The 27828-nt window shown below is 38.7% G+C and overlaps 7 protein-coding genes across 10 annotated transcripts; 5 read left to right on the top strand and 2 right to left on the bottom strand.

The window, feature by feature from the left end:
- Window positions 1-1985: 1985 nt before the first annotated feature.
- On the bottom strand, window positions 1986-2501 carry RB195_013530 (uncharacterized protein; the record flags this gene model as incomplete). Its single annotated transcript, XM_064203389.1, has 1 exon — window positions 1986-2501. One exon carries the CDS (start codon window positions 2499-2501, stop codon window positions 1986-1988), a length of 516 nt encoding a protein of 171 aa, XP_064059270.1.
- Window positions 2502-2679: 178 nt separating this feature from the next.
- RB195_013529 (uncharacterized protein) lies at window positions 2680-4047 on the top strand (the record flags this gene model as incomplete). 2 transcript variants are annotated; one of them, XM_064203388.1, is made up of 3 exons in its annotated part: window positions 2680-2687; window positions 3712-3880; window positions 3955-4047. In XM_064203388.1, the coding sequence occupies 3 exons, from the start codon at window positions 2680-2682 to the stop codon at window positions 4045-4047; spliced, it is 270 nt and encodes an 89-aa protein (XP_064059269.1). The 2 variants fall into 2 exon arrangements, with proteins under 2 accessions (XP_064059269.1, XP_013305175.1); XM_013449721.2 differs by lacking the exon at window positions 2680-2687 and having other exon boundaries at window positions 3740-3880.
- A 964-nt stretch (window positions 4048-5011) lies between these two features.
- RB195_013527 (uncharacterized protein) lies at window positions 5012-6808 on the top strand (the record flags this gene model as incomplete). Its single annotated transcript, XM_064203386.1, has 3 exons — window positions 5012-5144; window positions 5275-5620; window positions 6514-6808. The coding sequence occupies 3 exons, from the start codon at window positions 5012-5014 to the stop codon at window positions 6806-6808; spliced, it is 774 nt and encodes a 257-aa protein (XP_064059267.1).
- On the top strand, window positions 5373-5624 carry RB195_013528 (uncharacterized protein; the record flags this gene model as incomplete). Its single annotated transcript, XM_064203387.1, has 1 exon — window positions 5373-5624. The coding sequence occupies one exon, from the start codon at window positions 5373-5375 to the stop codon at window positions 5622-5624; it is 252 nt and encodes an 83-aa protein (XP_064059268.1).
- A 650-nt stretch (window positions 6809-7458) lies between the features above and the next one.
- On the top strand, window positions 7459-7899 carry RB195_013526 (uncharacterized protein; the record flags this gene model as incomplete). Its single annotated transcript, XM_064203385.1, has 1 exon — window positions 7459-7899. The coding sequence occupies one exon, from the start codon at window positions 7459-7461 to the stop codon at window positions 7897-7899; it is 441 nt and encodes a 146-aa protein (XP_064059266.1).
- Window positions 7900-9297: 1398 nt separating this feature from the next.
- RB195_013525 (uncharacterized protein) lies at window positions 9298-18954 on the bottom strand (the record flags this gene model as incomplete). 3 transcript variants are annotated; one of them, XM_064203384.1, is made up of 4 exons in its annotated part: window positions 9298-9548; window positions 12595-12706; window positions 12935-13041; window positions 17741-17873. In XM_064203384.1, 4 exons carry the CDS (start codon window positions 17871-17873, stop codon window positions 9298-9300), a joined length of 603 nt encoding a protein of 200 aa, XP_064059265.1. The 3 variants fall into 3 exon arrangements, with proteins under 3 accessions (XP_064059265.1, XP_013305174.2, XP_013305173.2); XM_013449720.2 differs by lacking the exons at window positions 12935-13041; window positions 17741-17873 and having other exon boundaries at window positions 12595-12682; XM_013449719.2 differs by lacking the exons at window positions 9298-9548; window positions 12595-12706; window positions 12935-13041 and adding an exon at window positions 18808-18954 and having other exon boundaries at window positions 17691-17858.
- Window positions 18955-26491: 7537 nt separating this feature from the next.
- RB195_013524 (uncharacterized protein) lies at window positions 26492-27828 on the top strand (the record flags this gene model as incomplete). Its single annotated transcript, XM_064203383.1, has 4 exons — window positions 26492-26617; window positions 27315-27354; window positions 27641-27713; window positions 27768-27828. 4 exons carry the CDS (start codon window positions 26492-26494, stop codon window positions 27826-27828), a joined length of 300 nt encoding a protein of 99 aa, XP_064059264.1.

Genomic DNA, 27828 nt, shown 5'->3' with positions numbered 1-27828 from the left:
GTTCCTAAGGGTTAAAGATTGTACCTGGTCTACAAAGTTAGCTAAGGATGATGAGACGATATCCAACTGCAATACAACCGAAATGATTTGATCGCGGAGCTTGTCGGCATCCGGCAGGAAATGAAAAATAGCTCGAAGTCGTTGCAGTTGATTCCACAGGTCGTCTTCTCGGGGTCATCCCGATACGAATCTGGTGACTCGATCTCGCGTTGATCGCTATGGTCATGGGTCGACATGTTAGGAGATTCGGCTTGATAGAGTTCTTCATTAGGGTGAGACATCGTTCTGAAACATGGATTTTTCGGTACTACAAGTTTTTTCACACTACAAATTTCTGCAACATGCGTGAAGCATTCTGTGGTCTGATGTCTAAGGGTACGAATTCTACATGCACTGCTGGTATTCTGAGAAGAAGTTTTAAGTTCAACTTGTTAAAATCATCGTCAATGTCGTGTGTAGAGCATTCACAGTGCACCCCTTTCTCTGCTGCGTTACATCTACAGTTGTCAGCTAACGTGCTGTTCAGCTTGAGAAGACCTGACAGCGTTGCTGACCAACATTCTTGGCTTCCTGAATGGGTGCACGTCGTTGTCGGATGCTGAAGCCAGCCTACCTGTTAGCTAGCTTGCACCGTCGCAAATGGCTGCGTCAAAGTGATCGTGAGTATGGCTAGGGCTGCTGTAATACGATCGGTGGAAGAAGTCCTTCCTGAATCTTCGGCAGAGGGCTAAGCAGCCGTATCGTACAATTTTCGCTGCGACTGTTAAGATTATCTTCGTCACTCCTGGGACGAGGCGTACTTTCTTACTGTCATCGGTACGTACAGTAGCGATGGCAGTTACTGCGTATAGAAGTCTTCACTATTGCGCCAATTGGCCAGCATTCAGGGTTGAAAAGTACCGTTGTACACCATGAACAATCGATCTGCAGGCAGAAATCTAGCCGTGGGCATGTGGTCTCCATCACCATCAGCTTCTTGTTTTCGTGCCATTTTAGTGCCACCGTGTGGTCGTGTAGCGTGATTTGCGGTGGTAATTTTACCAGTAGTGGGTTCATCCGCGTCTCATACAGTTTGCACGACCTGTCCGTGCACGGTTCAAATGTCTGGTTCATCGAGGTCTGAATGAAAACGCCGATTGACATACACGTTATCTGAATCTGAGACGTCTTCTGAAGTTGTGGCAGTGTCGGCACTGCCCTTCTTGAGGTGGTTTCTGAGTCATGGGTCCTTTCGTCTCTATCGCGGTAGGGCCCTTCACGTATCTTGGACAGTTGGTATGATGGTGTTTCTGTCCATTACAATTTCTACGTCCCTTGCTTGTACATTCTGCGAGAAAGTGTCCTTCTCTCCCATATTTCAAGCATCTGTTGTTGTTAAGTAGGAATGTCCGTCGATCTGATGAGCTTGACATTCGATTGCAATCAACTGATTTATGTGCGTTGGAGTTGCAAAACATACAACGTTGTTGCAATGCTGATGGCGAAATGTATTGAGAAGGAATCCTCATAGAGTTCTCCGATTGATGAGTGGATGCTGTACCCTCTCGATCATTTCTATCTACCATTTCATTGATTTGTTTCTTCGGTGGAAATAAGATTGTCAAGGATTGATAGCGTGCGACACATATTCCAATCGCTTTCTTGCGTATTCTGCCAACCGCATTCTTGTAATGCTTTATGCTGCAGAGTGGTCGAGAACTTGGCAAGAATTTTCTGCTAGAGATAGGATCCGTCGAGGTTGACCTTTAGTTCTTGCAGCTGCGTAACGATCGGAATGATCGTTTCCAGAAGGCGTCTCTGTGCTTTGATGCTCTTTGTTTCAGCTTTTGCCGTTTCCAAGCGCGATTGTAGATTCCCGATGAGAGCTGACTCACTGCGATTTGGAGTGTAAGAGGTCAACTCCGTGATCGTAATTTGAATCAATGATGGGGTAGCGGCGTGTGAGTTCTCTTTCTGAGGGCTTCTTTTCTAAGGGCGTTGATGAGTTAGTTGAATTTCTGAAGTTTCGTCAAAGGTTGCTGGTGCACATTAGCCTCGAACAGTGTCCAGGAATTTGAAAATTCCCAGATTTTCCCTGTGAACGTCAGCATAGGTATCACCGGGAGTTTCGGAATTTGCGCTGCAGCTACCGTTTGCACTAATGTTGTTTCCTCCTGACTGGATCCTAATTGTTGTCCCTCTATGTTGATTATTCGTTCTTTTGCTCGCTCCAACACCGCGTGAGCTTTGTTTGAATACAGCGCCACTTGCTTATCGTTTTCTTCCGTAAGTTGTTCTTGAAGATCATCCAGTGCGGTCGTGAAGTTATTTAAGGCATCTGTGACGAACCGCATCGTTGCCAACAGTTCAAAGGAGGTACTGCGGAGTTTTTGTGCTGTTCTTTGGTTCATGCAAACCTCATCTGGCTGTGTTGAAGATTGCTCGTCAAGAAGCCGCGTCAGGCTATTGCAGTGTCCAGTCAAAAACCCTTTGTGTGAGTGTACTGTAACAGGGCCTGACATCTTGTCCCCTACGTCTACAATTAAATGTGGAACACTTGATACCCGACAGGTGTCAAGTTATTCGCGACTTAGTGCTGACTATCGTTTGCGTCATCTGCGTAACTGATGATCCGCCAGACTATCGAAGTAAAGGAGTGAAGAAAAGAAAAAAGATGGAAAAATCGGCGTTTACGTAGAAATGAATAGGTAAAACGCTGTCAACTCGGAGAAATCTGCAGTACAAGAAGTCTAACGTGCTCAAGATCGTCTGCGCACTGTGATGTTATAAAAAATATTGAGCAGTAACTCGATTCAAGTCCGTACCTACGGGTTCATGCGTCGGGAACGTAGTGGGCCGATGTATCATAAACAGAATTTTGGAGAGAGATACGCGGGTAATTTCCGGACTTTCTTCTGCTACACGCCTTCACCGGTGTTCGATAATACTTTATATAGTGGTACCTCAAACCACAAAAATACAAACAAAATGAAAAACGTAGTAAACTAAAGCTAAAGTTGTAAAAAGGACGACAGAATAGGCCCGTCTCCCTAATACTAAGAATCTAACGGAAAATTTTTCCTAAAGAGAAAGAGAATTTAAACGACGCTGCGTCTTTTAAAACCTATAATGGACTTCATGGAGCCTTTGGGTGAATGACCGCCGCCGCGCCGCAAAGTTAACTGAGCGTTGTAGGATCGCGGAGGTTCCGCGATACTGTAGTTGTTCCACCTAATTTTTAGAAGGAGGTGGTTTTTGTTTCATGATTGGCGAAGTTCCGATGGGCGTAGCGAATGCTTTTCCTACCTTTGAAACTACATACAGTCAACACTTCTGCTTTTCTCTCCCCGTGGCTTTCCTTCATCTATTTTCTGCTAAACGTCGTAAACTCGGATGCTAGTTGGCAGTCCTCCGGAGCTCGTGTGACTCCATTCTAACTTATTAACTTAAGTGTCTTTGAAGACATGGATCTTTACAATTTCAGCAACAAAGTTTGGCTCGTAGAGTATCTTCACAGCCGTGAAGATGGTCTACGAGTAGAATTTTATTCAGAACTAGCTCACCTTCATGCTTTTCTATACCGATATACTCATTTTCATACTTTAGATTTTCGTGTGGATTCAATTGTAAATATCTCTATAAACTTTTTAGAAGGAGGTGGTTTTCGTTGTTTTTTCTATAAACATACCTTTACATATTTTAAAGTATTCTTTGATGTTTTGTCTATCCTAGGCTATTTTCCCCGATTTCTGGAATCACAATGGAAGTGACAACATCCTATCCGATCATACATCTTTATGGTTCGAAACATCTCAATTGTAAGGGAAAACGAGGCGAACAATATGGATCAGGGAAAGGACTCGCTATTGAACCTCAATTTCATACAGCTGCTCTCAATTATGTGAGTATTTCTCACTCTTTAGGACTGACTAAAATTCAGAAATGTCTGAAAATTTCGGTAACCCTCTTTTGCAGCCAAACTTCCCAAGCATTCGGATAACTCCTGAGCAACCGTATCTACAAGAAATCGTGTATTCGTTTTCGGCAAGGTCGAGCTCAACAGATTGAAGCAATGGAAATTGCTATAAATTCTTTTTTTTCATGAAATAGAATAGTATTCAACTGAGTTTTAAGTATTCTTGTTCAATTGCGGGATTATATGTGGCACTTCGAGGAAGAATAAAGTACTGAGTCAGTAGCAATCTATTTCTCTTTTTAAAATTAATGTAACGTTTTGACATAGATATATCTTTGCCTTTATTGTTTAGTTATTTGAGTGCAAGGCCCAGCAGCGATTAGAAAGAAGCGGCAGTCAGAGAAAACATCGCATACGGAAAATCAAAAATTGAGTTGAACGTGAAAAAAGGGAAAAAACATTGTGCTAGGTGTCAACCTATAAATTGAATTAAATAATGGGCGTAGATCCAAAAATGAAACATATGTCGCAAGTTCTATAATGTTTTCCGCTCATTTCCGGGTATAATGTAGAAGTAAATATTTGTTTTTACTTTGTAAAAACATTTTGTAAAGGTTGAAATCAAGTAAAAACTGAGCTAAACTTCAAAAAATTGAGAAAGAACACTGTTCATACTATCAATTTATACATCGTGAGTTAACCAATAGACATAGATCCAAAATAAAAAATATTTCGCAAATTCATGATTTTTTTATGCTCATTTTCGGATACAATATTGGAATACAAATCTGATTCTTCTTTGTGAAAGTTGAAGTCGACGAGATTGGGATTTTTGAGGTGATCCTCATTTTGCCAGCAAAAAATAGCAATACCTCTACAACGGTTTACCGTCTCATAGTGGCGTAGAGGTGACTCTGGGCATCGAACTGCGATGCACAGCGGAGTCGTCCTTCAGCAGGGTTTAGCGAGCTAAGGAGGATTTCGACACATCCGACATTCCGACTTCTCGGGAGCGAAAGCCTAGCTAAGAGTAAACCACTGCTAAGGTTCACCACCATCTTGGCAAAATGTCGCAAGGCGGCTCCCTGATCCATATAGGTTGGGCGACGACCTGCGATGAAAGCTAAGCTCGCCGTGGCAGGGCTGCTTAGTTTGGGGAAAAGTCTTTTTGCCACTCCAGCATATTCACTGCTTCAGTACCCTGCTCACTTGGCCCTGTCGTCTCAGACGTCGGACGGTATGGCGAGCAGTGAGAGGCGATCAAATCTCAGGTTGCTCAGGAAGTCTTTGACCTGGACCAAGGCGACACACGCACGATTCGCCATGGAGACTGTCTCAGACTGTGTGCTTACAACGCTAGAACAAGAGAGTGTCCACAGACGTTGACTTGCATGTCCTTCTCGGAGCTGCAGAGCGTAACAAATTTCACGTGGTTGCTCTGCAGGAGACCAAGTGCAGATGGAGCGACGTACGACAGATGAATGATGGTACACTCGTCACTCGTGAAGAGAAAGTTTCGTCACGAAATGTAGGCGGTGCTGGTTTTGTTGTGCACCCAATTTGTCGTCCATCTTGTCGATTCTCACGAGATAATCTCACCTTGTCTAGCCATTCTTCGCCTCCGCCCTCTGCGCCAAAAAACCCATCAATGTCATCAACTGCTACTCACAAAGGTCAACAGTTATTGAATCCGAAATTAGACGCGTTTTATGAGGAACTGGAAAAGTGATCCGCAACGAGAAGTTCTTCTACAAATTCGTTGTCGGAGATTTCTACGCAAAACTAGGAAAGGTTACAGAAGAGGAATACAGGATCGGAAGATTTGGATTAGGGGACCGGATTGAAAATGGCAATCTCCGGGCTGTTGTCCGCCGCCTGCCTCTTCCATGGGAACTCTCTTTTCATGAAGAAAGATCATCGTTGATGGAAATGGGAATCGCCCAATGGCACGACTCATGCGGAGATCGACCACATACTCACCAACCGGAGGTGGTGTCTACTGTGTCGACGTCTCGGTAGTACCATCTTTTTGTACTTGTTCTGATCACCGTCTCCTTCGTGCGAAAGGACGACTTAGCCACACGATGGAAAAGAGCATCTGCTATCGGCAACAAAGGGGAAAAGAAATCGTCTAAGATGATTGCGTACTCGAGGACTCCTTGTCCGAAGGTGATTGGCACATCGAGGGGGACCCAAACTTGGACTACGAGATACTGCTCAGAGGATTACGAACCTGTGCTGAGCGTGCCTAGAAGCCGCACACGACAAACTTGGGTCGAATTTCGAAGACTACCAAGGAATTGTTGGAAAGAAGGACTTTGAGGCTTGGTCCGAACGCGTCGCACATTGAGCGGTTAACAACAAACACTAACTGCAAAAAAGCGTTACAGTAGGGTCTTTCGAAATCAGGCAGAAGAAAATTCTGGAAGCAGCACAAAGAAGAACGGGTCTAAAGAAGTGCCGCAGGGATCTCCACGAATATAATATTCATACTTGCAGCACACTTGTTGAGCGAAGACGGGACTCGCACGTCTTCTCGTCGCGAGACGAAAATGAGAGGAAATCATTACGGAGAGGTTCTACTCGAACCTTTCCCGTTCATCAACTCCTGTGTCAAGCCCGATAATCCCCACTGGCGAAGCTCCACCACAGATTCTCCCTTCGGAAGTACGAGTTGCTATCAAGAGCATGAAACCTGGCACAGCCTTCGGACTTAATTTCATGTCAGCAGACTTTCTTCGGGCTTGTGGCCATCCACTTCATGTAATCTTAGCAGCGTACATGACATCCTACCCTCAGAAAGAACTGTTTCTATCCATAAGGAAGGTGACACATTCGGAACTACCATCCGATATGCTTGCTGAGCGTGTTGTACAAAGTATTCACAAAAATCATCCTCATGCGCATATCTAGGACGCTGGATGAAGTCCAGCCTCAAGAACAGGCTGGATTCCGTCAGTGATTCAGCTGCTTGGATCACATCCAGACCGTGTCGAGGGTCATACAGGTTTGCTGGTAATACCGCCTGCCCCTTGTTCTAACCTTCGTCGACTATGGGAAAGCCTGCCTTCGACAGCGTTGAAACGAATGCAATACTGTCAGCGCTGGTCGATCACGGTATAGACGCGTCGTATGTGAGAACTAGTCAATTGCTACGATTGATGCACCATTAGAATACAGCTTTTCCACTGCCCCTCACTATACCGATCGGAAAGGGGGTACAACAAGGCGATACTATATCGCCGAAGCTGTTCACGGCTGCATTGCAATGGACAATGAAATCACTTTCCTGGGAAGAAAGGGGCATAGCGTGTAGATGGAAGATTTCTCTCGAACCTTCGTTTTGCGGGCGACATCGTTCTCTTTTCGAGCAGTACCAATGAAGCAGAAATGAAGCTCAACGAATTGAACGAAGCAGGAAAGAGAATAGGACTGCGAATAAACAGAAAGAAGACACAGTTCATGAAGAACGCCTACTGCGAGGACGAAGGAGTACAACTTGAAGGCTCCCAAATCGTGAAAACTTCGTCATACGTATACATTCTATGAACATATAAAACGCCATGAAGGAAGAACTGAATAGAAGAATGAGAGCAGCATGTACAGCATTCGTACCTGTCAGGGAAGCTACGGACCAACTGACGGACCTTCGTGCCCATCCGCTCGACTCGACAGTTCTTTCAGGCTCTGTTACGCAGCGAAGACTTGGGCAGACGCACACAACAGCTAGCCGGTCCTCGCAGCTCCAGCTTAAGAGGAAGGTCCCGTCGGAATATGTATCGAAAGCAAAGCATAGATGGGCCAGTCACATTATGAGAAGAATCGACGACAGATGGACCAAAAGAACGCTAGAGTGGATCCTAAAAGATGCTAAACGCCCTCGAGAGAGACCGCCATCGAGATGGGGTGACGTGTTCGCTACACGGATGGACCAGCTGACAGCTCAGCTGGATACGGCTCAAGGACCTCGTCACCGTCACTCACGAAACTTTAGAACATTTTAGATGATAATGACGAGGAAACGAAACGAGTGGAAGAGATGCTAGGGCCCGCACGTCCAGGGAAGACGGGCCATCTAAGTATCTCAGTAAGTAAGTAAATAGTAATAATTTGCAACAGATCTCATTTTTTTTAATGTATCACTAGTAGTTTATTTAGAACACCAAATGCGGCAATGTTATTATACAATTATATACTTCCAACAAATTTGAGAACTCATAGAAATATTCGGATAAGCAAGTAATGTCTGAGGTTGCGGTATTGTAGTCAAAGAGTTGACGGGAACAAAAATAATTTAGGTGGTTTATTCGGACATTTGGGACTTTTTTTGGCTCATCTCTATTCGTGAACCCAAAGGAACTGAAACGGCTTGTGGTATGAACATAAATATACAGCCTAACCCAATTTCTGCATAGCTTTCTGAATGTTTATTTATTGATTTGTTTATTTATCTACAAGCATTAGTGGTCTAGGAAACACATCTGCTCTGAGTCAGATTATCTTTTAAAAGATCGGTACGCAATTTACTGTAAGTGGAACCTGGAGCAGTCCCTTTCGTAGTACCTGAGCGATTTCATCTGAAATCTCCTCAAACAAATGTCGTACGTGACGTCTCGTTCCTGAAGAGACTGCTCGAGCACGAGCTATCCCTCAAACGACGACGTCAAGCACACACGTATGGCTTTTCTCATCTGGAATCGGTTGACCACCCGCAGCGCTGAACGCAATGTTGATTTCATCGCCAATTTAGTTTTTTTGTGCTCGCCTTCGTCTCCACACTCGAAACGTTCTCTTGTTGCTCAGCACACTGAAATATAGTCGTTTTTGTCGTCCATCTGTCGATATCTGGTCCCTCCCGTTTCGGGATGTTATTTCCCGTCCAACATCGCCTTTGTTTCCACGATTACTGTGTGTGTAACGAATGTGCACACTCGTTTGCAGTTATTTATTCGAATGGAATGGCTCATGGGAGATCATGAGTATCTGGGATGAAGTATCCGGGATTAGTGGCTCTTTTAGCGTATCTTTGAGATACAGTACTCAATGTCAGAGAGAACTCAAATGAAATGATGCGTATGAAAGGAAGAAAAACAAAGGAGACAAGAAGAAGAAGAAGGAAAAAAACGACGCATTAAATCAACACGATGACTTTCTAGCACCGGAAATAAAGGTAACAATCAATAAGCACAATTTCAATGTGTGTGCTTGCGTGAGAACATTAACACTCACACTGTCACTTTGGAATTGGACTAAAAATTCAGATGAAACATGAAGAAAAAAGAAAAGAAATGATAATATGAAAACAAAAAGCTCATAATGGCAACCAGCAATTGTAGTGACTCACACAAATATTACAAGGTATGTAAAATAGTTTAAATCCGTATCGATCGATCGCATACGTATCAATCCGGCTCCTGTCTAACCTCACCGAGTATCGGTGGCGGCGGTTGTTGACCAATGATAAATGGTGAGAGCGGATTCGGAAGCAATGTGTTCGGTGAATCTATGAGATTTTGTGAAATTGCCTTGTGTGGGCAGGCTTGTAGGACAGCAGACAAATTCACGAAAGTGTCGGAAACGTTTTGCGGATCTAGAATCGACATCAAATGTTGGTATCCGATCGCTTGTTGTGTGCATTTCAAGCAAATTTCTGCTGAAAAACGAATATAATCGCGGTTGATATGACTAGTTTCTCGAAATTTCCGAAAAAAAGAAGTATTTTCAGTATCTCGTCCACTTAACAATTATTTCGAAAAATTTCTTGAAGTCGCATAAAGAATCCATTCTGCAGGGAATCGATGAAACGACGAGAAAAGAAGAATGCGGCTAGTTCATTCTAATTTGTAAGGAAAAAATAAGAAAAAAAAAAGAAAGCAATAAAATACGCATGAGAAAAAATATTATAGAAAGAAGTTCACTTAGGAACTCCAAAAAATGCTGGACTATCAAAGAATAAAGATAAATAAAAAAAACCGAAAAGTAACTAGTTATTGGGATAAAAACCCTTGGCAACTAGTAGCGTCTTGATTTTTGATGTGGGAGCTCAGTGCGTGGGATCACTAGGACCAGAATCGTTTGTTAAGGGTATGGTAAGGATCCCGTGCAGCAAATGCTCAAGCAAAATGAGTAACGCTTTATGTCATTTGAGGGAATATAAATAATATAGAAAAGTCAAAGATTTTAAGTTTTTGAAAGTAGGATCACAGCTGGACAGATCCAACTTTAAATTACGAAACGCTATGATTTTTAGATGGTCGCCTTGATTGTCTCAGATGACACATGTCAGATGTTTCGAAGCTTTGAAACGTGCTATCGCCATTTTTTTGTGTAGATAAGACCAATTTCTGGTATACGGTACTATTGCTGACATATGGTTCTTTTTAGAAATTATCGTTTTTCCTCCTCGGTTCTTCTCCGGATAATTTTCTCCACGAAAAAAGAAGGCTTCGCATATTCCGTCTACATAACTTGTTAGAAATATTGTTAACATTAATAATATAGAAGAAATATTCTGGTATCACTACTCTTAAGGAAAAATGCATGACCTAGAGAAAGACGTGAACAGCTTTTTACATAAATTGCTAAGTGATCATGTCAGAGTCACCACAGACAACTATGGAGTAAATATAAAAAGTAAGCTTACGAAAAAAAAAATAGAACGAGAAAATTTTTACTTCATGTACTATGTAGTGCAGAACGTCACTGCTTAATTGTTACTCAAAACGGATACGGTAATTTGCACAACATGTAGGGCTAGCAACAACGCGATGCATGCTATCGTTCACGCGTTGCCCAGGTCTTCTCCTTTCCGAATCGTTGCAAATACGTACAATGACTCAAAATTGCTTTAAAATTTCGTTCAGAATAGATATATTCGTTGTGGGACTCTTCGGGCAAGAGTTACATGAGTGATTGACTAGTGATTCGGTCTGAAATATTATCCTTATTTCCATATATTCACGAAAATCTGCTCATATTTCTTTCTTTTTGTTTCTTGATTGGAATTCTTTCAAGAACAGATACTGTCAGTATATTGGACTCAATCCAAACTGTTCCTTTTTCTCGGATGAATTTCCATAAATCCCAAAAATTTGCGCTTTCACACTTTGGAAACAAAATGACTGCGTCTACACTAATCCTGTACCATGAGAGTTTTCTCATGAAACGGGTGACCATTTATGGAAAGTGGCAAAAATTAGAAAAAAAAATTCTCGGTCGAAAACACTACAAAATCGTCGTTGTTAGTAATGGTTTTGGGTACGTTAGCGACGTTGTGTGGTCCATGAAATAATCTTCTGGAAAATTTGATCATTATTGATGCAAAAAAAAATTTCTTCTGAAAATACATAGCACGACCAAATTCTTTTCTTTAAGGCTCTTTTTAAAAATAAAAACTCTGAAAACTCTGTAATCGTCACTGGTGCTGTGAAGATCATCAATCTCTGATCGATCTACAATACGTTCAAAAAATCAGTAGATGTGGTGGGCACGTATTCCAAGTTGGTGTTTGTTCAGTTGCTCGTTCAGTTACTTTCTTCCTTGGTTGTTTACTCATAAGTGTAATTAGATGTTTGTTTATTTAATCACTCACTTGCTTACTTCCTTATCTAGTATCTAAATGCTTACTTACTAACTTGTTTACTTACTTACTCATTTATTCACACATTTATCTAAACAATAACTTTGCTCTCTTTACTTAACTCTTTACTTGATCACTTGCTCTCTAAATACATGTATTACAGCAAGTAATTGTCTAACAAATAGAAATAAACAGAGCACACTGCTACCGAACTGACAGTCATGCCATCTCTTAGCGGATCGTTAAGATCAGACCTGGATCCGTCTGTGACATCAGTGATGTTTGTCATCGAGCTGGATATCCGCACAAAATCCACGCAGGTGTCTTATTATTACCATTATTACTATCACTGATTTTTATTGATTTTTTTGTGTGGATTACTATTACTATTAGTTAGATTTCGATTATTATTAGATTATTGCTATTAATATGGGGATAATAGTGGCTTAAAAACTGCTCGACTACCATTTGCCTTCATGAAAACTCAAAATTCATTTCACTTTCTTTTCGCTTTTTGGAGGTCCTCGTAAGCTCCTCCGCAAAAAGAGAAAAAAACCAATTTTTTTGTATTGAATTTCATTTTATTATTGTATTTTTATAATGAATTTTGTATTTTTGTATTACCTATTAAATGCTGGCTTTTCATGCATTGAAAAAAAAAAACAATTTTTCAATCTTTCAGGAGGGTTTCTTCTCTTCATATAAGCCTTATTCCTTTGTTCTGGTAATCAGTTTTCACAAAATGTTTTCAAATCTACAAATAACGCTGAACTTTCTTGGAAACATGAATAGCTGATAGATGAATAATGAATTATTCTTTAATTTCCTAATCGGTTTTACACATACCACAAGGATTACAAAAAAAATCCGGAGGATTCTGGCACTGGCGCTCTCTCAAAAATTTTTCAATAAGTTTAGTAGTGTTTTGTATAAGTGTTTTTTTTGCTTGAATGGATAGATCCTAGATAATTTCTTCGAAATTTCCACTTTCTTTCTGCATCTACTATGAAAACTTGTTAGAAAGTTTCTTCTAGTAAATCGGTAATTTTGAAAAAAATTGCGCTAAGCCTCCACATTGTCATACATTAGTCCGAATTTAATTATGCTTCCAGAAACGTACGTGTGTTGCCGACCGGTGTTCGTGTTCGTTCTACGGAGATATTTTTCTCACGTTTCTGTCTTCGTCGTAACTTGATCTGATCAGCCATCAATTTTTGACGTTCCACGACCACCTGCGATGAAAAACGACTACGGTAAGGACGTCTACATTTGTCGCATGTCAATGACAAATGATTTTGACGATCATAAATTATGCGTGCGTGAAAAAAAAGCGGCGACGGAACGCGGACCATGTGTATGTTCGTGCGTCAGCGACACCGCTGCGGTTTTAAATTAGGAGATTTGAGTGGTACAGTAGGATCCGATAAATACAGTAATTGGTTGAGGCTTGGTTACCGTACCTGACATTTTGGGCAGAAACATTCCTTGAAGGGACAGGCTCGTTTGTGACCTTTAAGCCGATTCACTACGTTGTGCTGAGCGCATCGTTGACAGTTTGGGCGCCGTTCTGGAATATTCTTTTAGCTGCTAACGTCAGACGCTCAAAATCAAAGAACATTCACCTGTAACTCATAGAAATATTTGATATTCATGCAAAAAACTGTTTTCTTCTGGTGCTTTTAAGTTCGGAACCTTTAAAAATTCAGCTAAAATTGGATCAATATGATTTTTTGTTTAGAGTTTGAGACATCCTGGAAATCTTTCTCATCTGTGATTTTGAAATATAGATCTATTAGAAAGTCCTGGAAGAAAATCTTGAAAAAAAAACATCCATATATCAATCTCTCAATGAGGGACGTTAAGTGTATCTCTTTGTGCACAGCTGAGCAGTTGGTCTACCCTGAGCTGTTACCGTAATAGCAATAAATTTGATAGGTTTTTAAAATTTTTTTTGAAGGAAAAATTTTACAATTGATAGTGCTATTAAGTCGCGGACCACAGACCACGTATATATCGCTTGCCAAGACGATAAGGATATTTTTATGCAAAGATTCATGAGAGATTGGGTTTTGAAAAGACAGATAGAAATTTCTAAAAAAATAAAAATTGCTCTGAAACCATTCTTAGTCTCGTTTTTTTTTTCGAATATCAGTTCAAATGTTTTAAGATTTTGAATTATTTTTACTTTGAAAAGGAAATCTATTTACGATCTAGTATTTATCTATATTTAAGTAGAATAAAAGTTCTTCTTTCCTTTTATTTCAACTGTATTACTGACACATTTTACGGATTTTTTCCCGGAGATCTTTTCCGACGCTGCTATTCAGATCAGTGCTGAGGCAAGAGAGCAGAAAACGATCAGTAGATTTTTTCAAAATAGTTATGTTGCGCACACTATAGCCTACCAAAATTTCCATAAAACAGGATTTTTCAAAGTTATCCTTCAGCTGCGTGGAAGGTGAAAAACGTCGTGGTCACTTCAACAGTTGTTTTTTGACAAAATCATTTTCTCGTTTCTCTTGAAAAGACTATATAATATAATATGGATATTTTTATGTAATGTTCCATTTGAAACAGAAGAATAAACCACTTCTCCTTCTTGAAAGCTAAGCCGGTGTAGACACATGTCGCATTTCTTAAGTGATACATAATTGGTTGCAGAAAAACCTATCCTTACATCAATTACTAATTATGTATTCGGTTTAGAAATCTTACAAAGCGTAAACTTATTGCAAACTTATAGCAAACAGCGGCAAACTCATAGCATTTTACCATCATCTTCTACCTCTATGTACATATTCAAGGTTGGAAAAAGAGGCAACTAGTCACTCCTCAGTTCAGTACATTGACCAAATCAATAGAAATGTTGTACGATGGAATCGAAATGATTATTGTTGGAGAGAAATTTGTAACTCTTCTATCTAGAAGCCGAAATAGGGAAAAATTTGCTAGAAAAGATTACATTAAAGTAGTGAAAATTGGCGCAAAAGACCATAGAAAAGGGAAATATTGCTATATCTCAATATTTAGTTCAACCGAATAGCTGTCTTGAACAGAACAGCTAGAAGCGGTCATTTCTACATGGGAATTGTTTTATAGGATTCATTTTTCTCTTCTTTCATTTTTTAAATCGTACTTTTCAAAATTTATTTTGGCTATTAGAAGCTGTTTTTAGCAAAAAGTACCTCGTATTTCACTTCCTACAGAATCGCAGCATCAACAAAAACGAAAATTTTAAAGGCATCACTCCACGAATCTGAATTGGTATGGGTTTCAGGTGGAGTATTCTTATAAGGGATAGTAGATTATGGAGAGGAGGGTGATTCCGTCCATTTCTCCCTAACTGCCGTAAAAATCTGCCCGGGAGATACGGCTTCAGGCGTTTTGGCGCACTATTTTCTACAGGGAGTTCGAGTGGAGCCCGCCAGCCTTGTGCGGCGCCGCATTTCCGGTCCGTTTTTACGGCAATAAGAAAAAAATGGAGGGAATAACCCACCTCTCCTTAATCCACGATCTCGTATGCGAATACTTCGCCTAAAATCCGTACCACCTCAGATTCCTGGGGTGATGCCTTTAACTAACGGCACAAGTACGCTACCGGAAAGGTAACCGAGAAACATTAATTGTTGGGGACGGGTGTAGCGCACTCAATAAGAGATTCCGCTATGTTTGTATGATTGATCAGAGGATCGGGTCCGCACTGGTGCCAACCATTCGCTTCATCCCTTCGAGGTCGACAAATTGGTACCAGATTTGTCGGAGAGGATAAAAACACTCGCTGAATGCATCAGCTGATCCCCGCAAGGCATCGTATAGGCCTGTCAGAGTTCGTGAACCTCAAACGATTTTGAATTGAAGTGAACGTGGTGGCGGATCCCGACTGCATTGATTAACGCTTGATACCTTATTCTTTCATCAGCTGGAGAACGGTTCAGATCCCCAGAAAATTCAGCTGATGAATTCCTCTGAATAAACGTCACCGTTGAAAATCGCATAATAGCTGTGAAATTAAAGCAGTGACAACGACGTCGAACCTCGACCGACTAGCGGCTGATGTGATGTCGAACGACGGCCGACACCTGTCAAACGCTTTTCGCGGTTCATTTTACAATGACAAGTGTTCGTATTAATCGTGTACGAAAGAAACTCGTAGGATCGTTTGTCGAAATGGACACAGCTGTTCCCGGTGCCAATTCACTTCTAACAGTTTTTTCCCACCTTCGGAGGTCCGCATGAATTTCTTTATCAAAGCGTTTGCCGGCACGACAAACAGCTGACACCGGCGAGCAACGACCAAATTGTCGCAGATAGATATGAGACTGAACAGTAGGATGCTGTTTCTTTCCTACGACATCCCAGTGTCCCAGAAACAATTATCCTAGATTTTTTTTGAATTTTCTAGAAGATTTTCTAGTCTCAACAGATTCAACCGACTGTTACTTCGAAATCAGTCTTTTCACCACTTAACCAACAGAGAATAGCTTTTCCTTCGCCAATAGACGGCGGAGTCGAAAAAAAACGGGATCGATAAAGCACCCCTAGATGGATTGACACAAGGAAAGAGAGAAATTCATAAGAATTTTGTTACTTATTCATCTCTAATCTTGCAAAGCTTTTCAAACCACATTTTTTCTTGAAAAAGAATTCTGATTCGAAAAAAAAAAATAAAATTCCAAAAAATGTGACTGGAATCCAGTAGTGGTTCTTTAAAAGACTCTTGTTTATGTATTCTAATTGGCTTAATGTTTGAAAAATGCTAAAAATGCTAAGGATAGAAGCATCCGGATATTTTTCTCTGTGGATTTGGGAAGACGCTGGATCTCTTGGTTTCAATTTGTTCTCTATTTATAAGAGGAATTTATTTTTGGTTTGTATATTAGAATGGAACTGTTGCATGATGAAATACATAAGTGGAAATTTCCGGAAAATTCCAATGGAAGGAAATTTTGGAGTCACCGTAACATCAGATGGTTGAAATACCTTGAAAAATTTCCTCTGAGACGAGTATCTGATTTACAAATGTCAGAAATATTTTTTTGATATTTTTATGTTATTTATTTATTTTTGCACTAAAATCCTGGGAGATTCTCAGGGAGTTTAAAAAACTTTTATGTAGTAATCTATCGTTCTACTATTTTAATACGGTGAACATTGCAGGAAAAAATGTATTTTCCCTCTCTGCAGGACTACTGTTCAAACAGTTCCTAAGCTTAGAAATATTTTTGGATGATTTTATTTGTATTAATAAATTAAATGCGCTTTAAATAGGGACATAAGAAGTATTAAGAAGTTAACTTTGAATTTTTTTTTTGTTGGCTCGAAAAATACCTACATCATAGTCATCTATTTTATGTCATTAGAAAAGCAGTGGGCTCAAAATAAGCGACGGACGGGGCTGTCACACTTATTTCCAATACAGCTGTAGTTCGGGAAGTGACTTCTAGGATTACAGTAAGAAAAAGCTAATGATAATCTCAAACAATTACTAAAAAGTTCCAGAGAAATCGAAATTTATCTCACTTTTCTTCCACAATGTGCTTTTCATTAAAAGTAAGAAATTTCCCAGCTTTATCTCTATGGATCCTTAATCTTTTTACCAGGAACTTTCATTTTTAATCGTGACTCCACAGAAGGTGTGACACATTTCTGGATGAAGAAAAAATAACTGAGAATTTCGAAATAGGAGAACAGCATCGGAAAATTTTCAGAATTTTCAGTAATGTGGCAATAGCCATGATTAAGTGCAGTATATCCTAATTTTCCATCAATTTTTGTTCATTGGAAAGTTCAGAGCGAGTGCCGACGAGGACAAGAAAGCAAACAGCTCTTGCTGGTAACATCTGCTTTTTCAGAGGTGATTAATATTTTATAGATTGCTTCTAATTTTTTCTTTGGAAATAGAATGAAAATATCCTATTTTCGCATTTTAGATTCGCGAAAACATCTGAAATATGGACTGAAGTCTCATCTTTATCGTACTTTTCTGCATTGATTGCACAGATTGAGCAATCAACCGTAATTCTTTTTTTTTCGATTTCGATTTCGATCAATTTTCCAATGAGCAAATGTTTAATTAGAAAAAAAGGAGCTTTTTGAAATTGTCAAATATGTATGTATAAAATAGAGATATAAAATGTAAAAAAAAATTCCATTCCCAACGTTGAATTAATTTGTTCCGAATTATTTCACATTCATGATGATGAAAGAAGCAAAATGTCAAGATTTTCCGAGAATTTCTCGGAGGGAAAATGTGATAGGAATGATACCTTTTGCCTTGCCTCCATTTTCCTCTGCGCTACATGTCGATTCGCCTGAATTCTGATTTCCCGGCTCGCCTTCAATTTGCACGAGGCGGCTGTTCAGCTCACGCCTTCGCTCCACCATCTTAATAGATGTCATACGGTAGATTGGAGAGGGCAAATGATACATACATTAAGCGTTACATGCCATGACAGAAATGAAATGTTCACTAAGAAATTTTTCCGCCTACATCAACTATATTTTTATATCAACTATATTCTTCCTAAATTTTCTTCTCTGGTCTTCAAAAGTAACTTTTTTTTTGAAAGCAACGGACATTTTTTCGAGTATTTCTAATAGCAACTTTCTAGTTCTTCTGTTAGTATAGAACATCTCAGAAATGCTCCACCAGGTATATTTTCTGGATCACTGCTCGGAAAATAGAATCGATTATAAGACACTTTGAAAAAAATAGTTAAGTGGGTCCTTTTGAAAAAAAACATCCCTTACTGTCTGGTGGATTATTTCTCTTTCTCTCTTCGTGGTCACTCTACATTTGTTTGAGAAATTCTCTCGGAACATTTCTGCTCAACAGTTCAAATAACTCAATTTTTTTTCCCTGTAGATGCCTAAATGAATAATTCGAACTATTCGATCCGAAAATCCGAACGCACGCACCCATTTGCCTCAGTCCATCCAAGAAATCAGCCATTTCTATTAAATCCCCCCTCTCACCTTCCAAATAATTAACGAAAAACCAAGCGCCCGAACTACTTGATTCTGATATGATTTGTAAATGTGCCAAGGTATATCGAAACTGGGAAATCCCACACCGTAACACATCGGAAAAAGAAGGCACATCGGAAATCGGAACTGCGAAACTGCACACCATGACATACCGGAAGAATCGGATCGAGACACCCTTTGTTCAATATACCTATAGGGAGAATGAAACTACAAATTTTTCATAATTCTCTGAAAATTCGCAAATTTTTAAGAGCAATATTTTTTGGCACTAGAAGGCAATAGAAGAAAGGTATAATATTATGTAACATGTATTCTCAACTATATTCAAAAATTTCCATTCACTTACTATGCAATCCGAGCATTGACAAGTGCTAAACGCACAGTTTTGTTTGTGATTTTTTCGTTTTTCACGAAGTCCATGATTTAGGCATCGCTGACAATAATACACCCGTTTTTCGCCGAATAATTCCGGCACAATATCTTCGATATTCATCTGAAATGTGCATTGGGAAGTGTGTTAGCGATGGAAAAAATCGAAGAGGAAACTTGCTGCGAGAATAAGAGTCGAGGAAAAACAAAAAAAAAAATGCCAGTGGAGATTGTTTCAGTCTAGAAAATTCTCAAGGCGAATAAAATTTTTTAATTACTTTTATCCTATACTATCGGATGTAAGAAAAGAAAGATATGTGGAGCTAAGGGTCTTTGTACGTAATCTTTGTATAGTTTCTTTTGTGAAATTTACTGGCGTGGTGCCGAAATGTAGCATCTACAATAACTGCGCTTGCAAATTGTGGAAGAAGTATTCTGGAAGTGAAAATTCAATGAGAAGCTGAGAAATCCGACGTTTGTTGCCAACAACAATAAGCGGCAAGAAATAACAATCGGTCCGAACAATTCTTGTCCGGCTATGAAACTACGGTAGCCCCGCCCCTTTCTGACTGCCTATTGGACAACGCGAGCGAAGAGTATAGAAATCGAAATATATTGGCCGAGCGCCGTGCCTCGAAAGCACCACAGCCTTCGAGTGAGGAGAAAAAAACGACTTGAGCGAGGCTTGCAAGCATTAGCGGTCAGTTGGGGAGCGCTGTATGATTTTTCCATGGATTTTTAGCGAAATTTTCAAGGGGAAAATATTGGTAAAATTTTCGAAAAATGCTACAGCAGACCTTTTTAATAGCATTTTTATTCTTTCTTCAATTCGACTCTCTGCAAAATTTTACTAAATATTCTGCTAAAAACAGCGATTTTATCCTGTTTATGAATCCTTAAAATGTTCTAAACTAAGTGTCGAAGGAAAAAAAACTCCGTTGTTTCCGAAAAAAACCCTAATTCTGAGGTCGAGAAAACCCTTACGTGTAGCAAAAATATTTAGGCTTATAAGTGGACTTTTTAAATTATGAATTTCTATGTTTTGAACGATTATTGATGCTTTGCATTTGATAAAATATGAAGCGAATAGTGTTATGGAAATTTTTAAAGGTTTCCTGTGAGCCTTTATTTAAGACTATTGTTTCCAGTTACATCTATGATCATATTTTTTTCGAAAAAAAAACATCAAAATAACCTTTAGCATTACATCATTTAATGTTTTTAAATATATGACATATGTTAGATGGAGTTCAACTAAATAGAAGGCTTTTAAAGAGCAAACTTCAAGATTCAAAAGTGGCTCTGTGAGCATATTGTTATTTTCAGGCTCATATTTGTATAGTTTTTATTTATTTATTTATTTTCTACGTAACAGAAATTCTTATAATTGCGTACAACGAATGGAATATAAAAAGATACATTGGTAGCTCACTTTAGTTGAATTTTCCGGTGATCATTTGACACACTAAATTTGCAAAATGCGTATATGTACATATGGCGGGGAATCGCAGGAAAGTAAAATTTTTATGCGTTCAACAGCATCTTTCATGAATTCTCTGATGTTATTCACTGAAATCTCTACATTAAAATGTTTTTTTAATGTTTCATTCTGGTATTTTTTTTCGATTCACCATTGATCAAGATTAAAAAACAATCCTGGAACATTTATGAAAACGAAGAAATTTAAAACATTGCACGATGACTATTTTCAAGCTATGCTCTATGTAGATTTTTAGTTCTTAACACCAAAACCCAATATTCTCTGACGGCAAATGTTTTGGCTTTTCCTTTTTGCTTCTCACTAACAGGAAAAAATGATTTGCTGAAAGTTTTGAGAAGCAGCGAGATGTTTCTGAACACAGCACTAATTTTTCTGAATAGTCTATATCCAAATTTAACTTCGAGAGAAATTGAAAAATTAGGGGTGTGGTGATTAAGATTAAAACTAAATTATAGAAGAATAAATGTGTCAGTTAAAGAATTAAATTTCCTTCATTTTCAAACTTCTTCAGAAATTTTTAAGTGCTTGAATAATGTCATTCAAAACGGTTTCTACGAACATTAAAAAAAGTGAAAAAAAAAAGAAAAACAAGCTCCACATAGAAATTAGTCCAATCCAAAAAAGTGCTGAACTTCGGAGATCATTGAATTAGGGATGTTGCTTGCACGAAATGTTGCAATCGTATGTGCACACCACACATACACTTCGTGGTAATTTGTTTCTCTGGTGCACTCCTAGAGCACCATACTATTTCGGTCGCTTTCGATTGTCTGAGGTTGTTTCAGACGTGGATTTGCGATGCGATCATTCGACGCAATATTTGTGTTGCAGTTACTATGTAGTATCAAGCGATAGACCAACAAAAGTGAAGTATAAACAGCGCGGACTAGTATAAACGTCCCTTTCTCACCGTAAGAACAAATTTCCAAATGTGTCAGTTTTTTCATGGAGGTTAATTAGTAGACGTTAAGTCATTGGAAATTATTTGTTGAAAGCGATAATTATTTATTAATTTTTTTTTAAAACTATGACACCATTTTTATTTGGTCGATATTCCACCGCTGTCAGAAATAGATATAATCTCATAAATAAGTAAATAATTGGATAACTAACGATACCAGGTAACAGGTACCAGGTACAGGTAACAGGTAACCTTGCGTAGTATATGGTGGCGATTTAGACAAGAATTAGCAAAGAACGACATTCCTTGTTCTCCTCAGTACTTGACGGGAGTTACGTCAATTGCGTGTCTGTTCCAGAAAACAGTAGGATTTTCCTGGTTCAGATTTCTGGGCGCATACATTTCTGGTTCAAAACAGTTTGGTCAGTCGCTTTAATAAGATATTCAGCTTCTTGTAGCATGCAACATTTGGAAAAATACTACATCTAACCGCTTCCGTATCGATCTGCAGCTAATGATGGAAAATTTCTGTTACATAAATAATGTTAGCTTCGTGAGAAGTTTGTTGTGATCGAAAATCTCTGATCTGAATGTAAATGTAATATAAATACTATAAATATAATAACTGAATATAATATAATCTGTAAATAAATAAATAACAGATGCAAATAAGTAAATAAAATCTGTAAATAAATATATAAACTGAGTATAATATAATCTGATCTCTCCTGTGAGCGGGCATTCCTCCAAATTTCTAAGAAGATCAAAAATGCTAGTGTCTTCTCCTCTCTAATTTCTCCGAATCCTAAAGAATGCAATAGTCCAGGGAGGATTTTCTTTTCCGGAAAATCCTCTTAACACCTGGATTTTTACTTCCTGCACTTGACCTGAATTTGTTTCCGTCAGTTAAGGGTCTGTACACAACTGGTGTGATTAGAGATTTGCTAAGAATTGAAACTGCCTCATCACTGTGACTAATTGAAGGATGGGAAACGTGGATCTTGGAAATTTTTCTAAAAGATCCTTCTATTGTTTATTGATAAAAAAATATTCGAAGATTGTTTGTATATAAATAATCGAACACCTTTACTGCAAAGCGACTTGTAAATTTTGAAACTTTCCAATGTGGCAAACCACCACCAAAGCACTGTAATTTTCGCAATCTCCACAGAAATTATTTGAGCAGGTCACAAACATCCTCATAGAATTTGAAATACGCGGATAAAATTTACTTCTTCTTTGTTCCTCAGCAACTTTTTAAATGGAAATCTAGCAAATCTCGAATTACAGTCTCGAAACGAATTAAAGAGAACTCCTGAAAAGAAACTGTCTCAATCTGTTTGCTAACTCATTTTTTGACCCCAGAAGATGAGTCTTCACCGTAAACGTGGAATCAACATCTGGCACTGTTAGGAATAAAATTACTCTTCACATACAGTTGCAGTAATGACAAAAAGTCAACACAACGTTTTTTTCCTACGTTTTTTTTACTTGTATTCGATTTCTACGCAGCGTTTATGTTTGATACGCAGTGTACGTTGTTGACAAAGGAAAAAGTTCCATAAACGATTTTTTTTTTGCAAAACACTGTAAACTCGTAAATCTTCGATTACGGTCAATGGATAGAAGTAGCTTTAGAATGGAACAAAAATGGGTAAGTAAAGTTAATTGGAAAAATTGGGGAAATTTTTCCAAAAATTTGAGTGATTCTCCTGTTTAACTTTTTCAAAACGAGACAGGAACTTCATATCCTCTCTAGCAATTTCTCTTTGTCCTATGGCTTTATTGGCGGAAAATTTCATCTGATGAACCAAATTTCAAAAAAAAAAAAAACAATGGGCGTTTTCTGTCAAGGAGATCAGACAGACAATTGATTTTTTTGCCAAAATTCAGGCTCCACTCTAGAAATTCACAAAGTATTTAGCATTAGCATAAAATCAATGCGTAAAAATCGTGAGAGGCTGAACCCTAAGGCATAAATTAAAAGTTTGCCGGAGTTATTCGCATTACTTAAGAAAAATAGAGGTGGTGGGTGGAAGTTCTTTTTTTTTGGTATTAAACCTTCAAACTGTTCCTATTTTAAAATGTAACTAGTACGTGTCAGAGTTTTTTTTCCTGGGAAATTGAGAGGAGATAAATGTAAGAACGGGCATCGTTCTGTTTTCTGGATCGATGCGTATGAAACTTTCCTGGAACGGGGAAAAAAAGAAAAGAAGAAAAGTTTCAATAATAGAGGAAAGACCACCCAGTCGCTATGACCTTGATGGTGGTGGTGCCGAGTAAAAGCATGTGTGTGTGTGTGCGTCTGTGTGAGGGGTGTCTTTGGGCGAACGCCTGTGCAATGCGCAATAAATGAATCGCGGAGAGTGCAAAAAACAAACGCAGAACGACCTCCCGGAGCCCCTGGACAGCCCTCAACATTTGCATACGATTAGCGAACCAAGTACACCGGCTCACGTTTGTCACGGACTCCTCGATCAACCTTAATTGAAACCACCGCGCTGCAGCGCAATGGTCGCGATGGTCGCGTCAAATCATGCATGGAGGGCGCCCTATTCTTAAAAATTTAAATGATTCCTCCGAATTATCCTGCCAGAGGTCCCCATCAACCTTAAAAGAATTGAAAGAAAAATTGCTTTGATACGGGGGAAAAATCCTATTAATGATGTTACAGATGATATACATTAAATGATTATCAGGAATTGATCCAGGAGAGTCTGGATAAACAAATACAAGTTTAAGTTTTCAAGTAAATTTAACTGTTTTGCCCGAAAACAATGATAGTATGATTTTTTAGAGAAATTACTTTTTATTTTCTATTTTTTTAAATTTTTTTCAATGATTTTGAATTTTTTAATGTTTTTGTTATCGTGAAGAATTCAGAAAAATGGCTGAGAATGATGTGATTTGGTGGGAAAAAATTAAGATTTCTCGAAGTTTGCTTTGATTCATTAGGGCTACAATCTACTTTATTTGATTCTTGTTATTCTTACTGAGGTGCTGATAATGATAGAAAACAAAAATTCTGTGGATCGCAACATTTGAAAGAGTTAAAAAGCGAGTTTTTAAGACTAAAAATCATATTCATAGATATTCTATATTTTATAAAGATATGTTTACTATTGTAGTGAGATGCAGATGATGAATTTAATCATTTTGTAATTTAGAATTCCATCTATTCCAACATATACTGCTTCTCCTTACTACGAACGCGTTAGTGTTTAGGAGTCTGAGGGATAGAGGTTCGAAAAAGACCAAAAAAAAAGGCGCGCACCTCCTCGCGAACGCGAACCATACGATTTCTTGAAGCCTCACTTTGGCTAATTTTATAGGGTTCATATTACTGCTAGCGAAAAAAAGCTTAAAAATAGATTACGAATAGAAAATGTTTTTTGAAGTAATGGGATATTTGAAAATTTGTCGTATACTCGTGAACTTCTATCCACACATGTATTTTCACCTGCATTTTTGTAAAATTTGTAATCTTGACTATTCCATAAAATTTTTGGCTCCCATAATAGAATTCACAAGGAGGTGGGCCAATTTTTGTCGTCAACTTCTTCACTGAGATTTTTTTGAGATATTCCTACAAACACCGATTTTATCTCCGGAGATAATGAGGTTTTCAGCTAACTTCGATTCTTAGCTGTATTCTTTACCAATTTGTAGATCACGTCTTCTACACCGAGCGTACCAACGTGAAAAAAGGAGATGAGACGAGGATTGTTTGGTGAGAAGCACTGAGAGCCAATTATTTCCCTCGAACACCTTCTAAATCATACGAACAATTGTTTCCTCGAGCAACGGGGAATGATAGATAAGCCATTGTCTAACGTAACTTCAAAAAATCGCTTTGAACCCGCATAAAAAGCAGTGCAATCACTTTCAAATATAAACGCACATGAGATAAAATCCATGCGATTCCGAACTCTAGCCTAATTTCTTCTTCTTCGCTTCATTCTTTTGGCATTCTTCTAGAACACACCCAGAGGAGCGGAAAAAACAAGCGCCATAAAAAGATAGGGAAGAAGATGTTGCAAAAAAAAACTTATGGCTTGAACCATACAGAAAATTTGAATTAGAAAATCAGATCAAATCAGGTCGCGCAATTTTGTAACCATAAATTTTGCCAGGAATATGAACATGATCCTGGAGGATACCATTTGATCTAGTCTACGTTCAAAACAGTATTTTGAAATGGGAAATCCGACGAGTGATTTATACTCCGTCTTCTTATTGTTGGTGAGCCAATCGATAGTTAGGAATGATCAGTGGGACTAAAACTCTACTTATTCTACATCTACTCCGAGTGGTTTTCGCTTCACTGTGCGTAGACGAGCGAATAACATACTGTAAAAAAAGTGCAGGTCCGCAAATTCAGGGAATTTCTCCCGGTTCTTGCATCACAGTTTTGTATTTTCCAAAAAAAAAGTGCTGTTAAAAAATACTTCTTCCCTAATTTTTGTGCAGTTTTCTTCTGAATAGGATCTAAATGCTTGTGAAAGCTCTCGTTCTCAAATGTTAGTAAACTAGTGAAGCGCTGAGGATCCATGGAACGGCTATTTGAAACGGTTATTATTTCAAAAAGAAATTCTTGAAATAAAACTTTTTGAAAAGTGATTCAAGGAGAACGGCAGAGAAACTTAGTTAGTAGGGGTTAGTGACTATTAACTCTTCTCAAAATCCAGCAAATTTTAGAGGTTCCTCTTCTTTTTTTTCCAGGATAATATCTGTTACTTTAACTAGTAATTTGCAATGCACGCGAATGTCCTTGATTGTAAGTCCCGCACAGGTGTGCAGCGCGCAGACCTTTTTCTATATGGTTTTTTCATCGGTTCAGATTACGAAAGGTGATAAAAGTGTCCGAATATGTTTGTGAAACATGAATTTGGCAAGGCCGATACATACATTTACGTCGACCTCAGCGACGTACTCGTAAACATCGTCCGTCCTTTCGCTCCGTTCGTACCGCGTCGCTTACAAAGTGCTGGGAAATGGCGAAATCTCGATGATGATTGCCATCGTTTAGGTGAATTACCTAATTAGGTGAAAAACTTGGAACGGATCAATGGCACACTTGGTCTCCGCCACTGCTTGAAGTCCACTTCGCCTTCCACGGAAAGAAATGGAACAAATCTACCGGCAGTGTTGTTTTCATATGGCACTCACTCTCACTATTTTACATTTATGCACTATTTTTACACTTGTACACGATTTATTTGTACACTTACAACCTCAATATTCCTAAGAGAAAAAAAGATGTACATCGAGGATTATTTCAAGGAGGGCAGGTGTAGCGCAGACGGTAACAGGTTCAGCTGTCTCTGCCCGATCGATCGATGGTTCGAAACCGCTCCAGTTCCAACTAACCCTCTGGCGCTGCAAGTAATTGTATAGTTACGTCTTCGTAAAGCCGAAATAATTCTAAATCGAAGTGAACGAGTTGGCGTATCCCAATCGTCGGATTGACTAACGCCAGACACTTTATCCTTTCACTTTATGTCCAGGAGCAAAGCGACACAAAAAAGTTACATCAGTAATTTCGGAGTAAAAATAAATCTCTTTCCTGTTTGTATTCAGCTGCTTAGAGAGCGTTCCGATGCGTTTAAAGAGGAAAAATAACCGAGATCTAATAACGTCTAATAATTAAAATGAGTAGATTTTTTCCAACGTTTTATCAGAAGACGGAGAAATTCTGCATTCCTGTACTTAAGAATACCTCGTTAACAAATCCATAGTGTATAGTTGCTTTTTCCTTGTAACTAAGAAACGAGTGAAGCAATTGATCCATTTATATTTTTTTAATCAAAATATATCGGAACGGACCGCAACGAAATAATTCAGAGAACTTTTCCATTTATACGAAGATTTTTTCTTTTTTTAATTTAAAAATTCTCGAAGGAGATTACTTGTAAACTTCCCTTTTTTGATCTAAGATTCCTTATTGAAGTTATTTGATTAAGAGCGTCGTTTTTTTAAATCATTCTTGCGCAATAAGATTTATTTTCCAGTAGAAAGATTTTTCCAAATGAGATGAGTTGTATGTTTTTTCACACATGAAACAGGAATGAAAAGTATTCAGGAAGCGCTGGAAAATTTGAATGGACACATTTGGAACCGAGGTTTGAATTCGCAGATCGGGGAAAGGATCCGTCGACTCGTGACATTCGTTCTTCGATTTCTGAAGAAAAAACAAGCAAGGGATAATTAAGGTTTCTTTAAAATTCGAAAATTTTGATTTCTTCTTGTACGTCATCACTCAGCAATCTTCTTAATCCCTTCTCCCACCCCATTGCATTGCAGGGAACCTTTTAGTTTTTAATTGGTTTCCTTGAGCTGTAGCCAAGGTTGGTGCTGATCGTCTTTATTAAACAACGGCTAACGTTTCGGCGTTATCGCCTTCGTCAGAGCCTGGAAAGTTCAAAGCCATTAGTGATTTATCCCCTCAAGCGCCTCATCACCCTAAGAAAGCACTCAAACGGTAAGCAAACTCAAACAGCAACACACTGGCTAGTACTTACCTCGAATCTTTCAGTATTTTTTCTTGCAAATTTCTGCGTAAATTTAACTTGCGAACGCATGTCGTATGGCAATGA

The sequence above is a fragment of the Necator americanus genome, chromosome V (assembly GCF_031761385.1).
Source record: "Necator americanus strain Aroian chromosome V, whole genome shotgun sequence".
NCBI lineage: Eukaryota > Metazoa > Nematoda > Chromadorea > Rhabditida > Ancylostomatidae > Necator > Necator americanus.
This window is presented reverse-complemented; position numbering and strand designations above follow the sequence as displayed.